Source organism: Ambystoma mexicanum, chromosome 4q (genome assembly GCF_040938575.1).
Source record: "Ambystoma mexicanum isolate Mex_15411 chromosome 4q, UKY_AmexF1_1, whole genome shotgun sequence".
Taxonomy (NCBI): domain Eukaryota; kingdom Metazoa; phylum Chordata; class Amphibia; order Caudata; family Ambystomatidae; genus Ambystoma; species Ambystoma mexicanum.
Genome location: NC_090928.1, coordinates 184,984,714 through 185,006,486, shown reverse-complemented (window position 1 = coordinate 185,006,486; position 21,773 = coordinate 184,984,714). Strand labels below are relative to the sequence as shown.

At 48.4% G+C, this 21,773-nt stretch overlaps 1 protein-coding gene across 3 annotated transcripts in view; it reads right to left on the bottom strand.

Annotated features, from left to right (window-relative positions):
* Nucleotides 1-21,773, bottom strand: part of RPS6KA2 (ribosomal protein S6 kinase A2) — a 1,317,456-nt gene that overhangs the window by 682,580 nt on the left and 613,103 nt on the right. For all 3 annotated transcript variants that reach the window (XM_069607706.1, XM_069607704.1, XM_069607705.1), the window contains exon 9: nucleotides 14,118-14,188. In XM_069607706.1, the coding sequence (XP_069463807.1) occupies nucleotides 14,118-14,188 (71 nt within the window). The remainder of the gene's footprint in view (nucleotides 1-14,117; nucleotides 14,189-21,773) is intronic.

The following is a 21,773-nucleotide window of genomic DNA, read 5'->3' as shown; positions in this document are numbered from 1 at the left end:
TATGAGCAAGAAAGGAAAGATAGGAATTGAGAAAAGAGATTGAGGGAAGATGAGCAAGGAAGAAAAAGCAGGTATTGTTGGGAACAGATCTATAGAGAACAAGAAAAGGATGAAAAATGGGCAGAGGAACAAAGGAAGAATGACAATAGACAAAGAGAGATAGACGAAAGGGATATAAAGGAAATAAAAAGAGGAGGAAGAAGCACAAAAAGGTTACAGAGGAGGAGAGAAAGAAGAACAAAGACAGAATGTGAGAAGAGAGGAACAAAGACAAGAGGAAGTAAGAGTAAGAAGGGATGCGAGAAAGCAAATGTTTTTAGGCATCACCTAAGGGACAAGCGCCTTAGCTGCAGATGAGGGAGCATCAACCATTAACTGGCACCCCAGAAAGCCATAGAGTGCCTGGATTTCAAAGGGAGGGGACCCTGCCCTAGGACCATAGTGAGGCGATGGCAGGCACGCCCCTCTGACAACCTAAGAGAAAACCCTACAAATATACCAATCTCCACCCAGTGGTGTGGGAAGGCCTTCACCACCTTTCTGCCCACACACCACAAGACAGTTATAGAGTCATGCCACCTCTATGCGCAGAACCCGGTGAGTGACCCACTACAAAACAAAGCAGTGCATAGCACGGACAGAGACAACAAACACAGATGTCCGAAGCAACAAGGTAAGAAAAGCCCCATTAACCCAGCCACTACAAACTCAAATATCTATCTGCATTCACCTCTCAAACGCTAAACAAACACCCAAGTCTTTGCACACCAATCAACATGCACTTCACTACACTTCAACAACAAAACTAACCACACATAGTCCCGCACAGAAGCACATGGCAGTCTACCGATCTGTAAATTGCACCCAGGGTCAGCGAACGGTGTTAACTGGACTGAATCTGTCAACAGGACATCACAACTCTCACTCTACCTTTCTCCCGCTACGCCCTACTAACCCATCCTACCGGCTTGTGTTTCAGATCTGCCAGAGCGGAAGGTACAACTCTGTGATGATAGTGTGCAGTATAAATGTCCTTTAACATGAACATTAATCTATTACCTTTATTACGGAGCCTAGGTGCGCACATTAGGGAGCATAATACCAACATGTGCAAAGCGATTTATCAGAACTTTCCAAAAACGCAGTATATAGCCTGTGCGTATACCAAAATATACCTAATGACCTATAATAGAAAATATAATGGTACACTAAGCAACTGACCATCACCTATTTCACCCAGTGTAGTAGGGAAATCCCTTACCTTACACTTTCAAGTTAAGTTCAAAGATGAGCAAGAAAAATATGAAAGGAATATACATGACAAAAGTTATCCTTAAATAATCTTTTCTTTGCTGGGTGTATCACAATAAGATTGCAAATACTCTTTCTTCTCTAGTAGCCATTTTAGGGGGTAATTCATAGAATTTAGCGCACAAGTGGCGCACGCGGCTGGCGCACAGTGTGCGTGTGCGAATCCCTGCGCCAGCCGCGTGCGCCAAAACCCATTTCCGCGCACAGCGTATTCATGGATTCCAGCTACCAAAACCAGCTGTGGCGCACAGTGGCGCAGCGACCCTGCAGCAGCGCCAGTTACGCCCCCAAGAACGCCTCTCGCGCAGGGAAAAGCCATCAAAATCCCCAATCCAGCGCAAAGGGCTGCGCTAACCCAGTACCAGCATGGCAAGCGGGCTACGTGCATCACTGGGGTGCGCAGGAAGTACCTCACGTCATTTCAGCTGGGTACGTGTATTTCAGGGGTGCGCTTGAAGTTCCACACGCGATTCCATCAGGGTACGTGTACATCAGGGGTACGTGGGAATTTTCACACGTGAATTCAGCAGGGTACGTGTATATCAGGGGTGCGCGGGAAGTTCCACACGCGAATGTCCTGGCTACGTGTATTTCGGGGTGCGCGGGAAGTTCCACATGTGATATCAGCAGGGTACGTGTATTCCAGGGGTGCGCTGGAAGTTCCACACGCGAATGTCCTGGCTACGTGTATTTCGGGGTGCGCGGGAAGTTACACACGCGAATGTCCTGGCTACGTGTATCTTGGGGTGCGCGGGAAGTTTCACACGCGGAATCAGCAGGGTACATGTATATCAGGGGTGCGCGTGAAGTTCCACACGCGAATGTCCTGGCTACGTGTATTTCGGGGTGCGCGGGAAGTTTCACACGCGATTTCAGCAGGGTAGGTGTATTCCGGGGGTGCGCGGGAAGATCCACACGCGAATGTCCTGGCTACGTGTATCTTGGGATGCGCGGGAAGTTTCACACGCGATATCAGCAGGGTACGTGTATTTCAGGGGTGCGCGGAAAGTATCACACGCGATTCCATCAGGGTATGTGTATTACAGGGGTGTGCGGGGAGCAGCACACGTGAATTGCACGTGTGGGTCCTCCCAAGTGTTCCCTCTACATCCTCCACGGCCCCTGCAGGTGGCCCACACCACAGGGGCCTTCCCTGCACATGTCCTGCAGGCACCCCATCCACCATGGCCATGCCCCCCAGCCAACCCACATGTCAACTTGCACTACTGCCCACCAACGCATGTCCCCCTGCACCCCCAGCCACCAGGGGCAGCCTCCACCAGGCCCCCACCCATGTCTCCCACCACCCCACCCCCAGCAGTGCTGGGGCAGCCTCCACCAGGCCCCCACTCCTGTCCCCTATCACCCCCACCCCCCAGCCACCAGGGGCAGCCTCCACCAGGCCCCCACCCATGTCCAACTCATGTTCCCCTGCACCCCCAGCACCCAGCACTGTGGGGCACCTGCCAGCAGGCCCCCACTCATGTCCAACTCATGTTCCCCTGCACCCCCACCCCCCAGCAGTGCAGGGGCAGCCTCCACCAGGCCCCCACCCATGTCCAACTCATGTTCCCCTGCACCCCCACCCCCCCAGCACTGTGGAGCACCTGCCAGCAGGCCCCCACTCATGTCCAACTCATGTTCCCCTGCACCCCCACCCGCAGCACTGTGGGGCACCTGCCAGCAGGCCCCCACTCATGTCCAACTCATGTTCCCCTGCACCCCCACCCCCCCAGCAGTGCAGGGGCAGCCTCCACCAGGCCCCCACCCATGTCCAACTCATGTTCCCTTGCACCACCACCCCCCAGCACTGTGGGGCACCTGCCAGCAGGCCCCCACTCATGTCCAACTCATGTTCCCCTGCACCCCCATCCCCCAGCAGTGCAGGGGCAGCCTCCACCAGGCCCCCACTCATGTCCCCTATCACCCCCACCCCCCAGCCACCAGGGGCAGCCTCCACCAGGCCCCCTCTCATGTCCCCTATCACCCCCTCCCCCCAGCCACCAGGGGCAGCCTCCACCAGGCCCCCACCCATGTCCAACTCATGTTCCCCTGCACCCCTACCCCCCAGCAGTGCAGGGGCAGCCTCCACCAGGCCCCCACTCATGTCCCCTATCACCCCCACTCCCCAGCCACCAGGGTCACCCTCCACACCAGTCACTGATGTGCCTGGGACATCACGTCGACGGGGACATGTAGTTGTGCAGCCGCGGGCGGTGCCAACACAGCGAGGACCCCCGGTCCTTGGGTCCCACAGGGGTCAAGCCCAGCAACGCGGTCGCCGTGTGCAACCGCAGTATACTGAGTGGGAGCAAGACATGACTGCCAATTCAGAACGGCAGGGGGCAGCAATGGAGAACATCACTGAGAGCATGGAGCGTGTGGCCCGATCTGTGCTCCCCCCTGCTAGGCAGGTGCTTCTCCAGCAGCAGGCGGCACGGTCCACGGCCTGCTCGCTCAGGCTGGGCATGGCGGCCTCAGACAGGGCACGCCAGGCTGAAATGTCGTCTCTGCGTCAAGCAATTGCTGCTCACGCAGAGGCGCACATGGATGCCCTGAGGGAGGAGTATGCTTCCCTCAGATCCACTCTGGGTGTCCTTATGATGTCCCAGAGGCAGCAGGCAGAGGAGAGGTTTGCACAGCTTGAGCGTACCATCTCGGCTGAGCTACAGGCTTGCCGGGAGGTGCAGCGGTTGTCCAGCCAGGCCTTGCAGGAGGAACTCTGTGTTACACGTGCTACCTTGCAAGAGGAAACACGTGTATCACGTGAGGTTCTGCATGCAGACCTACGTCACATCGCCACACAGAACCAGGCTCACCCGTCCGGCAGACTTGCTGCCTACGAGGGGCAAGCTGCGGCTAGGCGTGGCCAGGCTACTGTGCCACGTCCTCCTTTACAGTATGAGCCAGACTCAAATGACCATCTATCTCCCACATAGGTCGGGCTGTGCAGGCGTTGAGCCCATGGAGGTTTTTTTTTTGGCTCAGCATCATCGCATGTGGATGTTGAGCAGCACCCTGTACCTCCCCCCTCCTGGGTGCCTCCCCTCCCCCCGGGTCGTATGTGGCCATTTTTGATTTTTCTTTTAGTTTAGTTAGTTACGTTTCTGTTTGATAGTTAGTTTAATTAGGTAATGTAGGTTTTCCATAGTTAGTGTAATTAGTTAATATAGTTTAAAATTGCTCGTCTATTGTGCTTTCATGTGATGGTGCGGTGCTTTGTGGCTTTTGAAGGCATCCACTGTCTGTTCCAGCTGGGCCCTTCAGGCTTGTCTTGTGTATGCGTTTGCTGCTTGGGGTCCTTGACTCACATATGCCACTCCTGCCTCCCTTATCCATGGGCTCGCAAGGATGGTTCGGTGTCACAAACTTTTACATAAGGGCTTTGGACTGTCATATCTGTGGCATGTCTGGTGCTGTGTGACTTGTGTTTACACCCCTAGTGGGGATGATTTTGGTGTTATTGTCCACTGTTCAGCTTTTGCTAGATGGGGTGTTTCATGATTAATGTGTACATTAATTGCTATGCATTGTGTAGTATGTTTCTTATCTTTACTGTACACGTGCTTGTTGCAATTCATGCTGTAGATAGTGTTCCACACTTTGGATGTGAAAGACGGACTGATGGTGTGATTTATGATGTGACTCTCTGACATGGTCAAGTAATGAGATGCCTGAAGAGACACACACAGATGACTTTGAAGCATTAATCATGTGTTTCATGCCCTTTCTGCAGGGGGATGAGCCTCCAGAGCACCTTTGCCAGCAGACATGGCCCATTGGACGACGGAATTCTGGACACGTTTGTTGGTGCCCACATGCACATGTGTGCACAAGCAGAGGCACAGGGATTGCAGACCTACATCCTAGAACTGCTGACGTGTTCCAAGGAACTCCAGGCAAGGTGAGCAGCACAGGGGGGCCACAACACAGCAAAGCTTGCACCAGGCGAGTTGCACATGCAGGCTTAGTCACAGCACTGAGGGTGAGCTTGGACGAATATTGGTGTTGAAGCACACAATGCAGCTCAGATGTGTTGGTGGACTGATGGCTGTTGATTGTAAGGTTGTCTGGGACACCTGCAGGGGCAGTGGCACATACCCTCCGGTACACCAAGGTACATCGAGGCACTTGTATCAACCATGTAGCCTTCTAAGACATGCAAAGGGGCAGCTCACAGGGACATACAGCAAGGGACATACTCGGGTGCAGTGGATTTCATTTCCATGTACTTTATGATGAATGCACTGCCAACTTTGTTTCGGTCATGGTGGTACGCAACTTGCTCTGAAGTCATGGCTTGCTATATGGGTCTGTCTGCTTACCCAGGGAACATTGCATGTTGTGTGAATTGGGACACATTGGTGTTCCATTTGCCACGCACCCACCGGCGGCTGACTTACTGCATTGACTGTGTATCACCCGTCACAGGGGTAATGTTATATATGGGTACGAAGCATCTACACCAGATTGTCTGTTTGTAGAGTAGTTTGTTGCTATGGGGCATGTTTGGTGGTGTGTTTTTGTGTAATTGGCATGTACAGGTTGTTGACTGTGGCTCTCTTTGCAGCATTGCAGTGCTCCTGTAACCGGACCTGAGAGTGCGCAGGCAGGAGGCCAGCACTCAAAACCAGAGCTAAGTGTCTTGTTGTTTTTCTTTCAAACTGCTCTGCATAGGCTTGCTGGGGGGTGCACTAATGCATGGATGTATGTGTGATTCAATTTGGTATGTTTTTTCCCCCTAATCACCCGGAATCCTATGCAATTTTGAACCCTGTACCCTCTACCCGGTGTTCCTGCTTCCCGTACCTATCCAAGCAACGTTCCCTAACCCTCTTTCCCCGCTGGGGTTGCGGATGCCTGTGTAAGCCCCGAACTTGCAGGCGCCAAAACCATAGAGGGGGTGGTTGGTTCGTACCACTCCTAAGCCTGGACTACAGAAGGCCATGACAATGATGTCCAAGTTTGTTTGGATTGTGTATGTGTTCATACAGGTAGTACATTTTCGTGCATTCCCTACTTTCATGTGTCATTCCTCCTCCCCTCTCCTGCCACTCATTCCAGTTATCCAGTGTGCCAACACCTGTCCCGACTGCATATCCCTGAACCTCCTTCCCCACCAGGGTCTCAGGGGCCTGTGTGAGTTTGACCTTGCAGGCACCCGGGACACAGTGGGGGTGGTTGTTTCGTGACACTCCCGCGCCTGTACACGGGACCTGTGACAGTACACATCCGTTCATGGTGCATCATCCTATGTTATGTACCACACATGGTTCACATCCTGTTGTGACATTGTTTTACTGTGCTACCTTGGTTGTTGCATCATTGTGGTAGTACTTGGCCTTTGTGAGGTACTGCTACGTCAAGTCATCTACTGGAGGGTGTTCTGGTTCGTTTTTATGCCTTGGATTTTGTGATTTTGGAAATGAGTGTGGATTCTGAGGGTGCAGGCACCTTTTTACACACAAGGTGGGAGATGGTGACGAAGGGTAAAGGTGATCCTGTGGCCAGGTGGAATTGAGGGTTGAAGGCTCCATGACCCAGGTGCAGTTGTTCAGTGGGTCATGGTCATTTGTGAGGGAGGGGGGGGTTGTTGTTGATAGTTGCCTTGCCCTGCAGTGTGATGGGAACCCTGACATTGTAATGGTGGTATCCTATGTACATGTTGTGTTCTGCTGATCAATGCCTGTTCATGTGTTGTGTTTACCTTTCAGGTGCGAGGGGATAGTTATGGTTTGACATGCTGGGGTGTACACATGGTGAATGTTCACATGTGATGTGTAGAGAACACTGATGGTCACTTGATTGCACATGCATATGTTGAGTGCATGTCCTTGCTGACCCACACACTTGCACTCTGATGCACTACATGTACTCCCACCCTTGCATATCCACGTGTACACTGTTGCCTTCTGGTGCCCACTGTGTCCCTGCAGCACATGTTCTGTGACCAATTATGGATCCTGTACATGCCTAATTTGCTTTTTGATGTGGTCTGTCGCTTAGATGTGATGCTCAGGGTGTGCATCACACACAATGGCTGTTCACTGTGCTGCGCGCTGAGCAGTGTGTTGCAGGAGTAGGACACAGCACACAGAAGCTGCAGTGTTGATTTTGCAATGCACAATGTGCATGTAGACAGGCATTCATTGTTATGTTACGTCTACAACTCTTGTATTGCATTTGGAAATGCCTTATTTTGGGTGGCAGGTTGTTGGTCTGTCATTTCATCTGATTCCAGGTCAGGCATCATTGTCTGATGCCACTGTACATTTTGGACATGGCAATGTGTACTTTATTGTTACTGTGTTGGTGTATGGGTATTGTTTGCCATTTCATGTTGTGGTTTGGGAGGGTTTGAGTGACATAACATTGATGGCCATGGCCTGTTTTGCAGGTGTGTGTGATGCACACCTTGCATGTCAGGGTCATCCGCTTCTCAGAGCAACTAGCTGGGGGTAGATCTCTCTCCGCGGCAGGGCCCTCCCTCTGGAACAGCCTTCCTGCCTCACTGGAACTTGAGGGGAACCATCTCCGGTTCGGGAAGCACCTCAAGACCTTCCTCTTTGCTTCTGCTTTCTCTCTGCCTCTCCCTTGCAAAATTCTTCACTGGAACTGCACTGGATCTGCAACTGGGCCACTCTCACCGACCTCGTCCCTGGCCCAGCCACTCTCCACTTGCACTGCCTCCCTGGCAACCCCTGCACTGCAGTACTGTCTCTCTATCCCTACAGCCCCCCCTTCCCAGCACTTATCTGCACTTACCTTTGCAGTTGCCACCAGCTGGCCCATGTATTTCTTTTTTGGTCTACTTCCCCTGTACTGCACTCCCCCCCCTCCCCTTCCCCTTGCACTTTTCCCTTCACCCTACCCCTGCACTTGCACAATCTAAATGACACCTGGCCTAGTAGTACCGTTGTCTGTCTTCCCTTGTTCCCCCCTCCCTGCCTCATCGCACCTTGAAATACTTGTGTATAGGCCATATCATGGCATGTCATATGTGTGCCTTTTGGTCACACAGGAGAGCTTGTGTTTAAGTAGCTAGGGATGCAGACAATGTGGCACTTCCATGGCAACTATCTCAGGGTGGTAGGGTTGTGACAGACTGTCTCTTTGTCATCATCGATTGTCACCTGGTATGTGCCAGGCCTGTGTGCACTCCGCAGGGGTGGGAGTTTAGGTGAAAAATGTGGCCACAAGCTGGGTCCGGGCTTCCTCACCACGTGCCCTGTCCCCTCCCATGGGCAGCGCCTGTGCCTGTGGTTGGGGATGTGGGGGCACCACCATGTCCACCGGGACGCCCTGCCGTGTTGCAACATTGTGCAGGACACATGCTGCCACAATGATCCTGCACACTACTGGTGGTGCATAGAGTAGCTGCCCGCCAGAGCGGTCAAGGGAGCGGAAACGTGACTTGAGCACTCCGAATGTGCGCTCCACTATGGCCCTGGTTGCAATATGGGCGGCGTTGTATCTTACCTGGGGTGGTGTGGTGGGGTTCCGGATTGGCATCATCATGTGGTTGCTCAGAGGGTAGGCACTGTCCCCTGGGGAGGTTTAAATGGTTGTGATTATTGTGGTTTGTTTATTTGTGTGTGTGTGTGTGACATACATGCATGTGCAAGGGCATTTGTACTCACCTAGGAGCCATGTGTCGCCATGCTGCCCAGCTTCCAGGGCCCGGCTCAGGGCGGACATTCTGTATATGAAACTGTCATGGGTGGAGCCAGGGTAGTTTGCATAGACAGAGGTGATGATTCCCTTTGCACCGCATACCACCTGTACATTGATGGAATGCCAGTGCTTGCGGTTTCGGTAGATGTGCTCAGTGGCCCTAGGTGGACGTAGGGCCACATGGGTGCAATCTATGGCACCGAGCACTTTGGGGAAGTGTGCCACCCTGAAAAAATCCAGGACAACGGCCTGCCTTTCTGCGGGTGTTCTGGGCATGTATATGTGCCTGCGGACTGAGGGGCACGCTGTCATGATTGCCAGTACCTGGTGTAGGCAGTGTGACTGCGTGGCCTGTGAGACCCCCCCCCCACTACGGCAGTAGTCCGCTGAAATGAACCAGTGGCCTAAAAATGCAGGACATTGAGCAGCTTCTCCAAGGGGCTCAATGCTTGGGAGCAAAGGGTGGGGGATGTAAGGTCATCTTCCCACTCCCTGACCAGGTCTAGGATGATGTGGGGTGGAAACCTATACCTGCCATAGACCTGGTCGTCAGGCATCCCAAAAAGTCTTGTCCGTGGTGCGAAAATGCGTGCCCTGGCTATTCTCCTCCTCCTGCGGTGTCCCACGATCAGTGCTGCGACAAATGGGGCATTCATCGTAGCTGTATATACGTGTTTGTTGTTTGCGCGCACTTTTATACTGTGCGCGGGGACGCTTCCGCCTGCTTTCGTGTGGCGGACGCGTTGACGCCTGTGTGCGTCTTTTGCCGTGCGCGGGTTTCCCGTATTCGGATCCATGAATACGGGTTGTTCGCGTGTGTGTGGGCGTTCCGTGTAGTTCCGTGCAGTACTTCCCCAGTTACGCCTTCTTTTTCACACGTTATTCCCCATTCCGTGTGTTACGCCCACTGTTCCGCCCACTTTGGTTGTGTGCGCCGCGCTATGTGTGCTTTTGCTGTGCGCGTAGCGCACGCCGTGTATGCCTGCGTGCGCCATGGCTGGATTGGGCGCACGGACAGCGGGAAACACGCTCAGCGTCTTCCTTGAATCGCACACGTGCGCTTGCGCTGCGTTTCTCACCCTTGTGCTACCTTGCGCCTGCTTGCGCATGGATTTTCGGCGCACGTTTGTTCCATGAATCGGCCCCAAAGTGTCATCCCACAAATATGTATTCCTTTCAGTGTCTACTGTGGTTTTGAAGAACTCGCCGCAGCTGACAAAACTTGATCTGAGCACTTGCTCATCTTTAAGATAAGATAGGGTAATATATTAAATGTTAAATGTTAAAGGTATTTGTACCGCGCACTGTCACCAACGGAGTTGGTCCCCAGGCGCTCTGGCGGATCTCCAAATGAGAAGGTGGGCTGGGTTAGTAGGTGAAGCGGGAGTAGGATAGTGAGAGGAGTGGTGTTCTGTTGGCAGCTTGAACTCGGTATACACCGGGTGCTGAGCTTCGGTGTGAATGTCGGATCGATGTCAGTCCTCGTGGGATGCTGGTGTTGCTTATGTGCTGCGGTGTTGTGAAGTGCGTGCGGGTTGTCGTGCGAGAGATGGTTGTGTGAGATTTTTGGGTGAGATAAGTCTGCAGAAATACTGAGTTTTTTGTTAGTCGGTTGTATGAAGTTTAACAGAAGCTCAGAGATCTGTCAGAGTGTGGCACTCACTAATCCTCCTATTCTCCTCAGAGTGGGCAAAGGGGTTATGCCTGGCAGGGTTTTGTTTGTGTGGGGCGCTCCCTGTGCTGTTCTAACACGCTTTGTAAGTTTTCTGATTGCTCCTCGCTGTTCTATTCTAGTGAGCTCTGTAGGTGTTCTAATGCTGATGGATTGATTAGTGTGGGTTGGGTGTCTATTCTCCTCTTTGGGTGCTGGGGCTGGTGTGATGGACTCTTCTAAGAAACTTTCTTTCTATTGCGTCTGCCGGTGTGGATATAGTACATCCGGGATGGAGTGGATGAGTCATTTAAGGCTTTCGTCTGGGTCTGAGTATGTGATCAGTCTCTGGAGACCTCCTTTTGTGGCTATTTCCCATGGCATCTTATGGTCTGTCGTGTGGACGGTACTTTGGGTTAAGAGTTTGTCCATTTTGAAAGTGGCCGAGGTTGGTGCTATTTTCATCGTTGTTTTAATGCGGTGGGCATACTAGTGCGTCGCTGTTGTGGTTATGCTGCAAAGAGCAATGATTTGAGACGTTTCCTGAATGCTAGGTGGTTTGTTGTGTTCCGTATATTCTTAGGTAGGTCATTCCAGGTTTTCGGTGCCTGGTGAGAGAAAGAGGATCCTCCGAGTTTTCTTCTGTTATAGGGTTTCGGTTCCAGGCGTATGTCGATGCTTGATCTCAGTATTCTTGTCGGTTGGTGTAGGCGTAGTTAATCGCTTAGGAATTCTGCTCCTTGTTTGTGTATTGCTCTGTGCGTGATGCACATGGACTTGAACTTTATTCGCTGTTTTAATGGTATCCAGTGTAGTATTTTTAGCGCTGGTGTGATGTGTTCTCTTCTGGGTAGCTTGAGGAGGAGTATAACTGCTGCATTTTGTATGCATTGCATAAATGATTTTATCTTTCATACACACTATGGGATGTAAAGTTTGATACAATAAGGTGGCACTTGGGAACATTTAAAAATTGCCCATTCCCTAAGATTATGGGATATTCACAAAATGTTTTTGGATGGTTGTAGTGGTGGTGGATGAATGCACACATTGTACAATTAGCAGATTGGCGAGTTACTAGACATTGAAATGAGCACTAGGTTGTGGAAGTGCTGTTTGGTGTCTAAATAGGTTTTAAGATTGAACCAATTAATGGTAGTCCTTTATGCATATTTTGCCTTTTCCCATACCCTGTGAAACCCATTTTGGGTCCTGGATGTGCTGACTAATGAACCTACTTATAAAAACAACAATCATTGTGAAAGGTGACCATACCAATATTCGATAATCTATGGATAACTATACTTTGTATATGCTCATTTTCATTACTGTAACTATTTTGTTGGATTATGACTGGGTTCCCAAATCCCTGAAGAAGACCTGTGGTTTCAGGTCAAAACACGCATTGGCTACCCGGTCACCTGTTAAAAGACATTGCAACAAGTTTACAATTAATTGTTTGTATTATCTTTGTATATGAAAGATTATGTATAATAATTAAGCCTTGTTATAGGATAGTAGCACATTGGTCATACTATGTAGAAGGTTTTGTGTTGTGTCACCTGGTGGGACCTCTGCAGACTCAACACCCTTTATATTAATAAGAATTCTATGTTAATAAGAACAATCTATCTTACTGGTGGTCCTTAGCTCGATGGAATTGTAGCCCCATACCTGTAGATATTTAAGAACTAGCCCCCATACAAATCATATCTACACAGTGCAAATATACACCAGTGGCTCATATGAATGCAAACAGTTAATATTCTGTAAGACTATATCTATTGCGTTCACACCTGATGATCATTAATTGCAATTTCATAAAATGATTAATGCTGTGATTAGTGGAAAAGAGGTAGCACTAGTACCCCATAGTGGGGATGCACTTATACAACCATTCTGATGATGTGCCCATTTTTATTGGATCAATAGTTTCAAATTGAACGTAGTTGCTGTAAGGATGAATGGCGCCAAATAGCGTACTGTGGAGAGGCACACTTTTCTCAGAAATGTTCAACACAGGGAATGTGTCCGCTATACGAGTTTGGGAATTATGTCATGTCCAAAACATTAATGCATTTTGAATTCAGAACCTGAGAGGTCAATAGAAGCTAATCTTTTGGACAAAGAAGCCCAAAACATGATGAGAGAGACATACTTTGACTTCTGATTAGTGGACCCCTCCTGCAATGTAGCTACTCTAAATACATATAGCCATCCATATGGACTTATTGTATAGGAACCAACAGAATGGACTAAATGATGGGGAACGCCCCCCCACCTGCCACTGTAGCCAAGGATGTGAGTTGAGTGATAGCACACCATATGCCTATAGGGTCCAAAGACGCTTCCCCTGGCAAGTGGGGACTCCACCCTCCTGTGGGTGAACGATGCCAACAACGTCATCGGGCAGAGCTGTGTGTCGATGCTGCGACCTCAGACTATTTTTTCTGTTAAACAGAACTTTGTATGTAATCCCTCCATCCGGGTCAGACTGAAAATTCCTGTATGTTAGATATTTGAAAATGGACATAATAACCCAACAAGTATGTATTTATTTTTATTTATTTATTGATTTATAAAGTGCTGATCGCCTGCAGGCATTGGGCGCATGAACATAGACACAAAATACAACCAATGAAGGGACGATACAAAGAGGTCCTAACCTAACCTATCCTCAGGTATGTTTTTAGGCTTTTCCTGAAGGCAATGTAGTTGGATTCCAGACTGATACAAAGTTGTTCCTTTTTTTATCTGCTAGCACAGGGAATGCTCTTCCCAGGCCATTAGATCGTATGTGGAATGGAACTGAAATCATACCCAACGCTCCCGATCTTAGGGAGCGCTTGGGTACGTGTTGATCAATATTTTCCTTGAGGTACGTCTGTGCGTTCCCATGCAGGCATCAATGAACCAGTGTCAGGGATTTGAACAGAATCCTACCCTCCACTTTCAACCAATGAAGGGCTCTTCTATCTGCAGTGAAAGGTTCACTCCTTTTCTTTCTTTTTATTGTTCTAACTGCGTTATTTTCCAAAACCTGACATTTAGCTATGCAACTCTTTTTGGCTCCAAGCAGTAGTGCATTCCCATAATCAATGCTTTAAAATACAATCTTAAAAGCTAATTAAAGAAGCACAACTAGATCAAGCCAGAACTACGGCCACATGCACCGCATTGCTTCGAAAATAAAAAAAAACCTGTGAATCTTCGATTCCAAGACAGGCTAGAACATGTATTCAACAGACTGATGCCTGAGACTGAAAAGGAAACACGATCATTGTGCTTTATGGTGAAGCTGGTACTTGGCCGTGAAATGAATGCACTCTTTTGAACTTTAACCTGTACTTGAAACATTGTGTAGACGTATTATAAATACCCAATAAATAGATAAAATAAATAAACTCCACTCCAGGACATATTGCTGAGATCCTCTAGAGAACTGCTTCCAAGTGCTTAAACCCCCGGTGCTGATACTCACTTCAGGATCAGGGCCATCGTCTCTTTTCGGTCCTTCCCCTGGAAAGGCAGCGAGCCCGTGAGCATTTCAAACTGTAAAAAGAAAGCCGTAAAAAAACATTAATCAATGTAGAAGCAAAAATATATAGTGCATGATATAATGCACAATAAATTGAATGACAAGATCAGAAGGCGATGGCTGCAGTGCACTGGAAACACAGTATGTGCCATATTGTTCAACGGACAGTGCCTGCTTGGACACCTTCCCCAATGCCACATAAACCCAGCTGTCGTCATGGCTGCACCAGGATGCCCACATTAACCATGCATGTGTTTGCAGGATGGGAAAATAAACACTTTGAAAGAGATATAATTGCAAACGCAAACTTCCACTAGTCTGTGCGCTGAACTTCTTGCCAAATCAATGTTCCCTGCGCGCACTCTGCGAACTGGAGATCGAAAGCCTTTGCGCCTTCTCTGTGCTGCAATGAGCTGAACACTACAGATCAATACAAATCTAGCGATAAAAGGGGTTGTCTCCACAGCCCGACAAATGTTTAAATATGTTGGGTGAAATGAGAGTCCCCCGATTTGGGTGGTTGTGTTCCAGCTCTAGAAACCACCCTCAGTGCCATGGAATGTGGTAAACCACTGTAATAGGCGTGCCTAGGGAGTGGCCTGGAGTGGCATGTGCTACCCCTGGAATCTGATTGGCCACCCCATTATATGTGTGTGTCGTCGTATGTGTGCTCGTACTTCATGCCACCCCTGCAAAAGTCTGTGCCCCACTTGGGCCGCCTCAGTCAGAAACGTCTAGACATGTATTGACTCCACAAATTCAAGGTAGCCGAGACATTAGGAGCCAATTAGGTAATTCGCAGAAAACGAGCTATGACATTTTCTCCATTACCCCCTAAGTAACCAACCGTGTTTGAGAGTGTTGATGCTGGGTAGCTAAAGCAATATATGCCTGCCATTTGGGCAACATAGCTTCCCACTCGACCTCAATCTTAGCAAATACTCTGCCAAACCTTACACTTCACAAAGGTCAGAGAAACAAGCCAATATATCCAATCAGCACAATGGCTGGCTTAGCGATAGGGGGATGACCATGACACCCACAGAGATTGCATGCTCACCAGTTTGCGACTCTTCCACAAGGGAATGTATACATTCTGTACTCCCACAGATGTCTATGACTGGTTGGGTTTCCCCCAGGGTTGTCCCAACTCCAGGCCTCGAAGGCTGGATCCATGAAGGGTTTTCAGGATATCGCTCATTAATTTTCATGAGATAAATTTGCATACAATGATCCTAAATGTATGCACATTTTTCCTCATGAATATTATTGAGGGGTATCCTGAAACCCTGTCAGGATTCTGGCCCTCTAGACCCTGAGTTGGACAAACCTGCAGCCTACCCTTTCTCAATTGGTGAGATGTGCAACCCAACCTCACTTGACATCTAGGCTTGTTTACAGAGGAGGGCCTTATCATTGCTGTAGAGCCACTGGCCCCCCTCGTCACCCTTTCTCACAGGTTCCAGCAGTCTGAATCCACCACCCCCCTCTCCCTAAAGTCTTGCTCCTGTAGCTCCACTGCTGCTTTCATTCAACTGTCCCAACCTACCACAAAGCTCCAGTAAATCCTCTCGCAGCATCCCAGGCAGGCCCAATGCCACGTGTGTGCATCGGGATGGACCTTCATAATCAGCCACCATCTGAGTCGACATCCCATGAGATTGGCTAGCCACAATGCATTCTCTGTGCTTTAAGTCAATGCAAGCATTTCCAATGCCACTCCTAGGTCAATGGCTCATGCCATAACTGGAACATGATGTGATATATGATATGATATGGCATTTGTAACGCGCCTATACACAAGTGTTTCAAGGCGCGATGAGGCAGGGAGGGGGGAACAAGGGGAGACAGAAAATGATCCTACTAGGCCAGGTGTCATTCAGATCCCGCAAGTGCATGGGTAGGGGGGACGGGAAAAGTGCAAGGGGGAAAGGAAGAGGGGAAAGTGCAGTACAGGGTTAGTAATGAACAAGATAAATAATAAGGGGCAGCTGGTGGCAAGTGCAAGATAAGTGCAGACAAGTGCTGGGAAGGGGGGCTGTAGGGATACAGAGACAGTCCCGCAGTGCAGGGGTTGCCAGGAAGGCAGTGCAGGGGAGAGTGGCTGGGCCAAGGACCGAGATTGGTGAGTGGCCCAGTTGCTGATTCAGTACAGTTTCAGTGATTTAGCAGGGGAGAGGGAGAGAGAAAGCAGAAGCAAAGAGGAAGGTTTTGAGGTGCTTCCGGAACCGGAGATGGTTCTCCTCAAGTTTCAGGGAGGCAGGAAGGCTGTTCCAGAGGGAGGCCCCAGCTGCGGAGAGAGATCTCCCCCCCAACTCTTTGCTTGGAGAAGCGGCTGACACGGAGGGAGTTCGAGGCGGAAGAGAGAAGTGCTCGAGAAGGAAGATATTTAGGGAGGGAGAGTTGAAGGTAATTTGGCCCCAGTCCCCAGAAGGCCTTGTGGACAATGCAGAGGGTTTTGAACTTAATCCTCGCAGCCACAGGGAGCCAGTGTAGCGATTTCAGTCCTGGAGAGATACGGTCCGATGGTTCTAGGCATGCCCTGGTTACAGAAGCTTAACCCTTACATCAATTGGGCAGCATGCTCCTTGTTTCTTGGTTCTGAACACTGTATGTCCCATTGGTTATTCCTAGATTCCGTACCAAAGTCTTCTGAAAACTTGCAAGAAATCCAACAGAGTCCAGTCACTGTCTCTAACATCATCCAAATTCCCAGGGCCTATCAGGCTTACACAGATGTATTTTCGACTGACATAGTTCAAGCTCTTCCTCCTCACAAACCTGAGGATTGTGCCATCGATACTGAGCCTTCAGCAGTGATCCCTTTCGGAAGAATGTTTCTTTTATCAGAACCTGAAAAAAGGGCCCTCCGGGAATACCTGGATACTAACTTGGAAAATGGTACCATACGACTATCCAAGTCCGCGGCGGGTGCTTCGTTATTTTTCATTCCCAAGAAGGATACCAAGGAGCTTAGACCATGTCTAGATTACCGTGGCCTTAACCAGTGTACTTTCAAGGACTGCTACCCATTGGCTCTCATTTCGGATATCCTGGAAGCAGTAAGAGGTGCAGTAGTATTCACAAAATTTGATCTCAGGGGTGCCTACCATCTAATTCGTATAAAGGAAGGTGACAAATGGAAAACGGCCTTTAGAACACCTTTTGGCCATTTTGAATACCTGGTTATGCCCTTCGGACTTGCTAATGCCCCAGCGGTCTTCCAACGTTTTATGGACCGAGTGTTTTCTGACATGCTGTTCCTCTTCGTCATTGTATATCTGGACGACATACTGATTTACTCAAAGGACCATCTGAAACATGAAGAACAGGTAAAGGCAGTTTTACAACGTCTATGTGAACATAAGCTCCTTGCCAAACCTGAGAAGTGTCTTTTCCAGGTATCAACTGTTGACTATCTCGGATTCGTTCTAGGCCCTAAGGGGATTGGACTGGAACCCTCAAAGGTAGATTCCATTCTATCCTGGCCTGTTCCAACTATTGTAAAGCAAATTCAATCCTTCCTGGGGCTTGCTAGCTTCTATCAGAAATGTATACCAACCTTTTCGGAGATTGTACATCCTATTGTTACATTGCTAAAGAAGGATACCCCCTTTCAGTGAACCTCAGCCCAAGATACGGCTTTCCAACGCTTGAAGTCGGAGTTTACACAAGCTCCCATTTTAGCTCAACCCGACATTGATCACCATTTTCTTGTGGAAACTGATGCCTCCAACTATGCCATCGGGGCAGTCCTAAAACAGGAACTTGATGATAAATTAGAACACCCCATTGCCTATCTTTCTCGCACCTTGACTGCCAGTGAAACTCATTATTCCGTCCTGGAAAAGGAACTGCTAGCCATCCGCCTGGCTTTCACTGATTGGCGTCATCTTCTCCTGGGAGCCAAACACCCGGCACAGGTCCGCACAGACCATCGAAATCTTCAAGTCCTGCAATCCCTAGAATGTAGAAACAGTCGTCAAGCCCGTTGGGCCTTCTTTTTTGCCCAATATCAGTTTCAAATCCATCATGTCCCTGGAACACACAACATAATAGCCAATGCCTTATCCAGATGTCCTGATTACGAAACCCTTGAAGATCGGACTTTTCCTAAAATGTTTCCCCACAAAATATTTGTTGCCCAAGCAATCACACTCCTGGAGGATATTCGAATTCAAACTCAGTCCTCTGAAGCCTGGAAGGAGTTTAAGAGAAACAATCGATGGAAACTCAAGACAAAGGACGGATATATGTTCAAGGACAATCGCTTGGTCATCCCCACTCCTGGACTGCGGCAATAAATCACAAGCCTATGTCATGATACTTTTCATTCAGGACACCGTGGCATCACCTACACCCTCCGTTCAATGCAAAGACAATTTTGGTGGCCGAGGATGAAAGTGGATGTCCGTATTCATATCCAGGCATGTACAGTCTGCAATCAGAACAAACATGATAATAAGAAACTGGCAGGTCTACTGCTTCAACCAGCAATACCAACAAGACCCTGGGAATTCATCGCCACAGATTTTAACGTGAAACTACCGTCTTCCAGGGGATACACAACTATCATGTTTACCATTGATTTGTTCACTCATATGGCTCATTTTACACCTTCATACAAACTACCATTCTCATCTGAACTCGCCGGAATCTTCCTGGAACACATATTCCGGCTTCATGTGCTACCCTCCAAGATCATTTCTGACCGAGGACCCCAATACATATCCCAGTTCTGGAAACAATTATGTTGTATACTGGGAATCCAACGAGCCTTGTCCTCAGGTTATCACCCACAGACCAATGGAGCCACTGAACGTGTAAACCAAACTCTGGAACAATATCTTTGTTGCTTCGCCACCAAGGTCCAGGATGATTGGTCACTCTTAATACCTGTGGCCGAATTTGCCTACAACAATTTGGATCATTCAGCTATCAACACTAGTCCCTTCTTCTGTAGTCAAGGATTTCATCTGTCAGTTCTACCTTCCATTCTCCCACACCCTACCCCAGTTCCTATGGTTGATTCCTGGATTGAAACCCTTATTAATGTACACAAAGAAGCAAAGGAACACTTAGAAAAGGCCAGAAAAGACATTAAACATCATGCCGACTCCAAAAGAAGACCTGGGCCTTCTTACTCAGTAGGCGATAAAGTCTGGTTATCCTCGAAACTCCTTCCTCGACATCTGCAACCAAATAAACTGGGTCCCAGGTATTACGGCCCCTTTTCTATAAAAGAAATCATCAACCCAGTGGCCTTTCGACTTTGGCTACCAGAATCATGGAAAAGGATCCATCCTGTCTTCCACACCTCTCTATTGAAACCATATGTTCATCCCCCTCGAACTGCCCCAAGATCAACCCCAGTGATTATCAATGACCAACTTGAATATGAAGTTTCCAGAATCTGTGCCTCTAGATACCGACGTGGTCAACTACAATACTTGGTCGAATGGAAAGGGTACCCTCCCAGTGAGCATACCTGGGAACCCGTGTCAAACATGAATGCTCCCAGGCTGATTCGAAGATACCATCTTATACATCCGGGCAAGCCCGGAGGAGCTGGACTTCAGAGGAGGCATACTGTCATGAACCGCCGTCTGCGTCCCTTCTGGACTTCGTGGTCCCTGACACATAGGGGATTGAACTCAGTAATCCTTCCAACATGGCCGCTTGATGCAGAACGCTGCTTACCAGTCTTTGCATTACACGCTCTACGTTCTACAAAACAGACACGCCCCCATGGCTCTGTGTGTCTCAACGCTACTGCTCGCCATAGCTGGAAGTGTGCTGCCGGAGTTCGCTCGGGCTGTTTTCCTGGTCTCTATTCCTGGTTCCTTGTTTTCCTCCTCCTTTTCCTTTCATCCCACAACTTACCAAAAACTTCCCAGGATTTTTGCCTGCGCTCGAGCCAAGGGTTCTGTGTCTCCGCGCGCGGACATTGTTCCTTCCTGGTTCCTTCCTAGACAATCTGGACGAAGCACGCTGGAATCAGAAGACCCTCGCGCAGGCTTATACAAATCCTGGACCGTGCGAAAGAAGTCACAAAAGAAGGTTGCAAGCAAACAGGAAAGACAGGTGTGAAGGGGAGAGACTTGTGACAATAAGTTACCACAATATATTGCCAATGATTATAAAATACTACCAAATACCTCCATAATAAAAAATACCATGAAGTAGTAGATATAACCCAAAATATAGTCAACATATTGGTTGGCCATTGAGAAACTTTAAAACAGTTAGTGGGCGTATCCTTGCATTCTAAAGCATAACCATATTGTGCGCTCATTAATCAAATCAGTCCTATGTGGTAGTGCAGTACTGTGTGTTAATCTGACTCTCATTATACTGCCATTGGCAATAGTGTCGCCATGTCCCAGATCCAGGTTGAGTTTTCTGAATTGGCAAACTATCTTGAGGCATAGCTTTATGCCAATGCAGTTTGGTCTTCAGAAAATGTGACAATATGGAAAGACAGAATTACCACAGAAGTAGAACGGGAAGTATTTGAACACATTTTGATGAAGTAAGCATTGTGCAGGTGCACCTATTTAGGCTATTCCAAGCACCAGAATGCAAGGAGGAGAAAAACTGCATCATCAGATCATACACAGAATTCAGGTTTCTGTTACGCAAGTCCATAAAGATGCATGGGAATGACAGTGAAGTTATTAGCAAGTTACAGTGCAGTTTGGACAATGAGTTTGATGAGGTGCAGCAGTCAAAAGCAGAATTAGAATAGAGGGAGCTAAACTTGGAATTGCAAGCTAAATACACCAATATGGCTACTCAATTGGCTCAGAGAGAGAAACAATGTAATGAGAGTGAGTAAGAATTAACCCACTTAAAAGCAATGTTAGAAGAAATAAGACAAGACAAAGATGTTGCTATTTCGGAAATACAAACCCTTAGATAAGATAACAGGGAGAAAGACAGAGAATTCCATGCTATGGAACAGGAGATATTTAAATTACTGGAAGAAAATGACAAAACGGACCAAGCAATTCATCAGTTTCAGACACCAATCAATGAATTGCAAGTAATAATCAATAAGGTCAGGATGAAAATTCTGATCTCTGTCATGAGGCAGAACACCTTCATGGACAGTGCAAGAACCCAGAACAGCAAATATGTAGTCTCACGTCTCAGGAAAGACGACAAGGCACTACATTCAATGGAACTGAACTCAATCACAGCTATGGCCAAGGAAACAATGTACCAACAGCTGTCCCTGTGGCCAGACATGGTTATAACCCAATGGTGGGGCCGAATCACTGGCAAATATTCTCTTGCCCACAAGAGAACAGGAATGAGCAACAAAATGACACATATCAGAATGCACCAGGTAGTGCTATAAAAATTATTAAATCTATCAAGACTTTGATTAAACTATTAAAAAAGGGAGGCGATTGTTGCATTGAAGACCATTTAGAAACCATTCACGATATATTTAAAGCCCTCCAGGGAACAATATAGACAGTACTTTCACCTAACGCTATATTCAGCAGATGCTAGTGTCATTCATGGTCTCAATGAAATGGAAAATTTGTCATGGGTGGACGTTGAGAAAGAGGTTAGACATCAATTCTCACT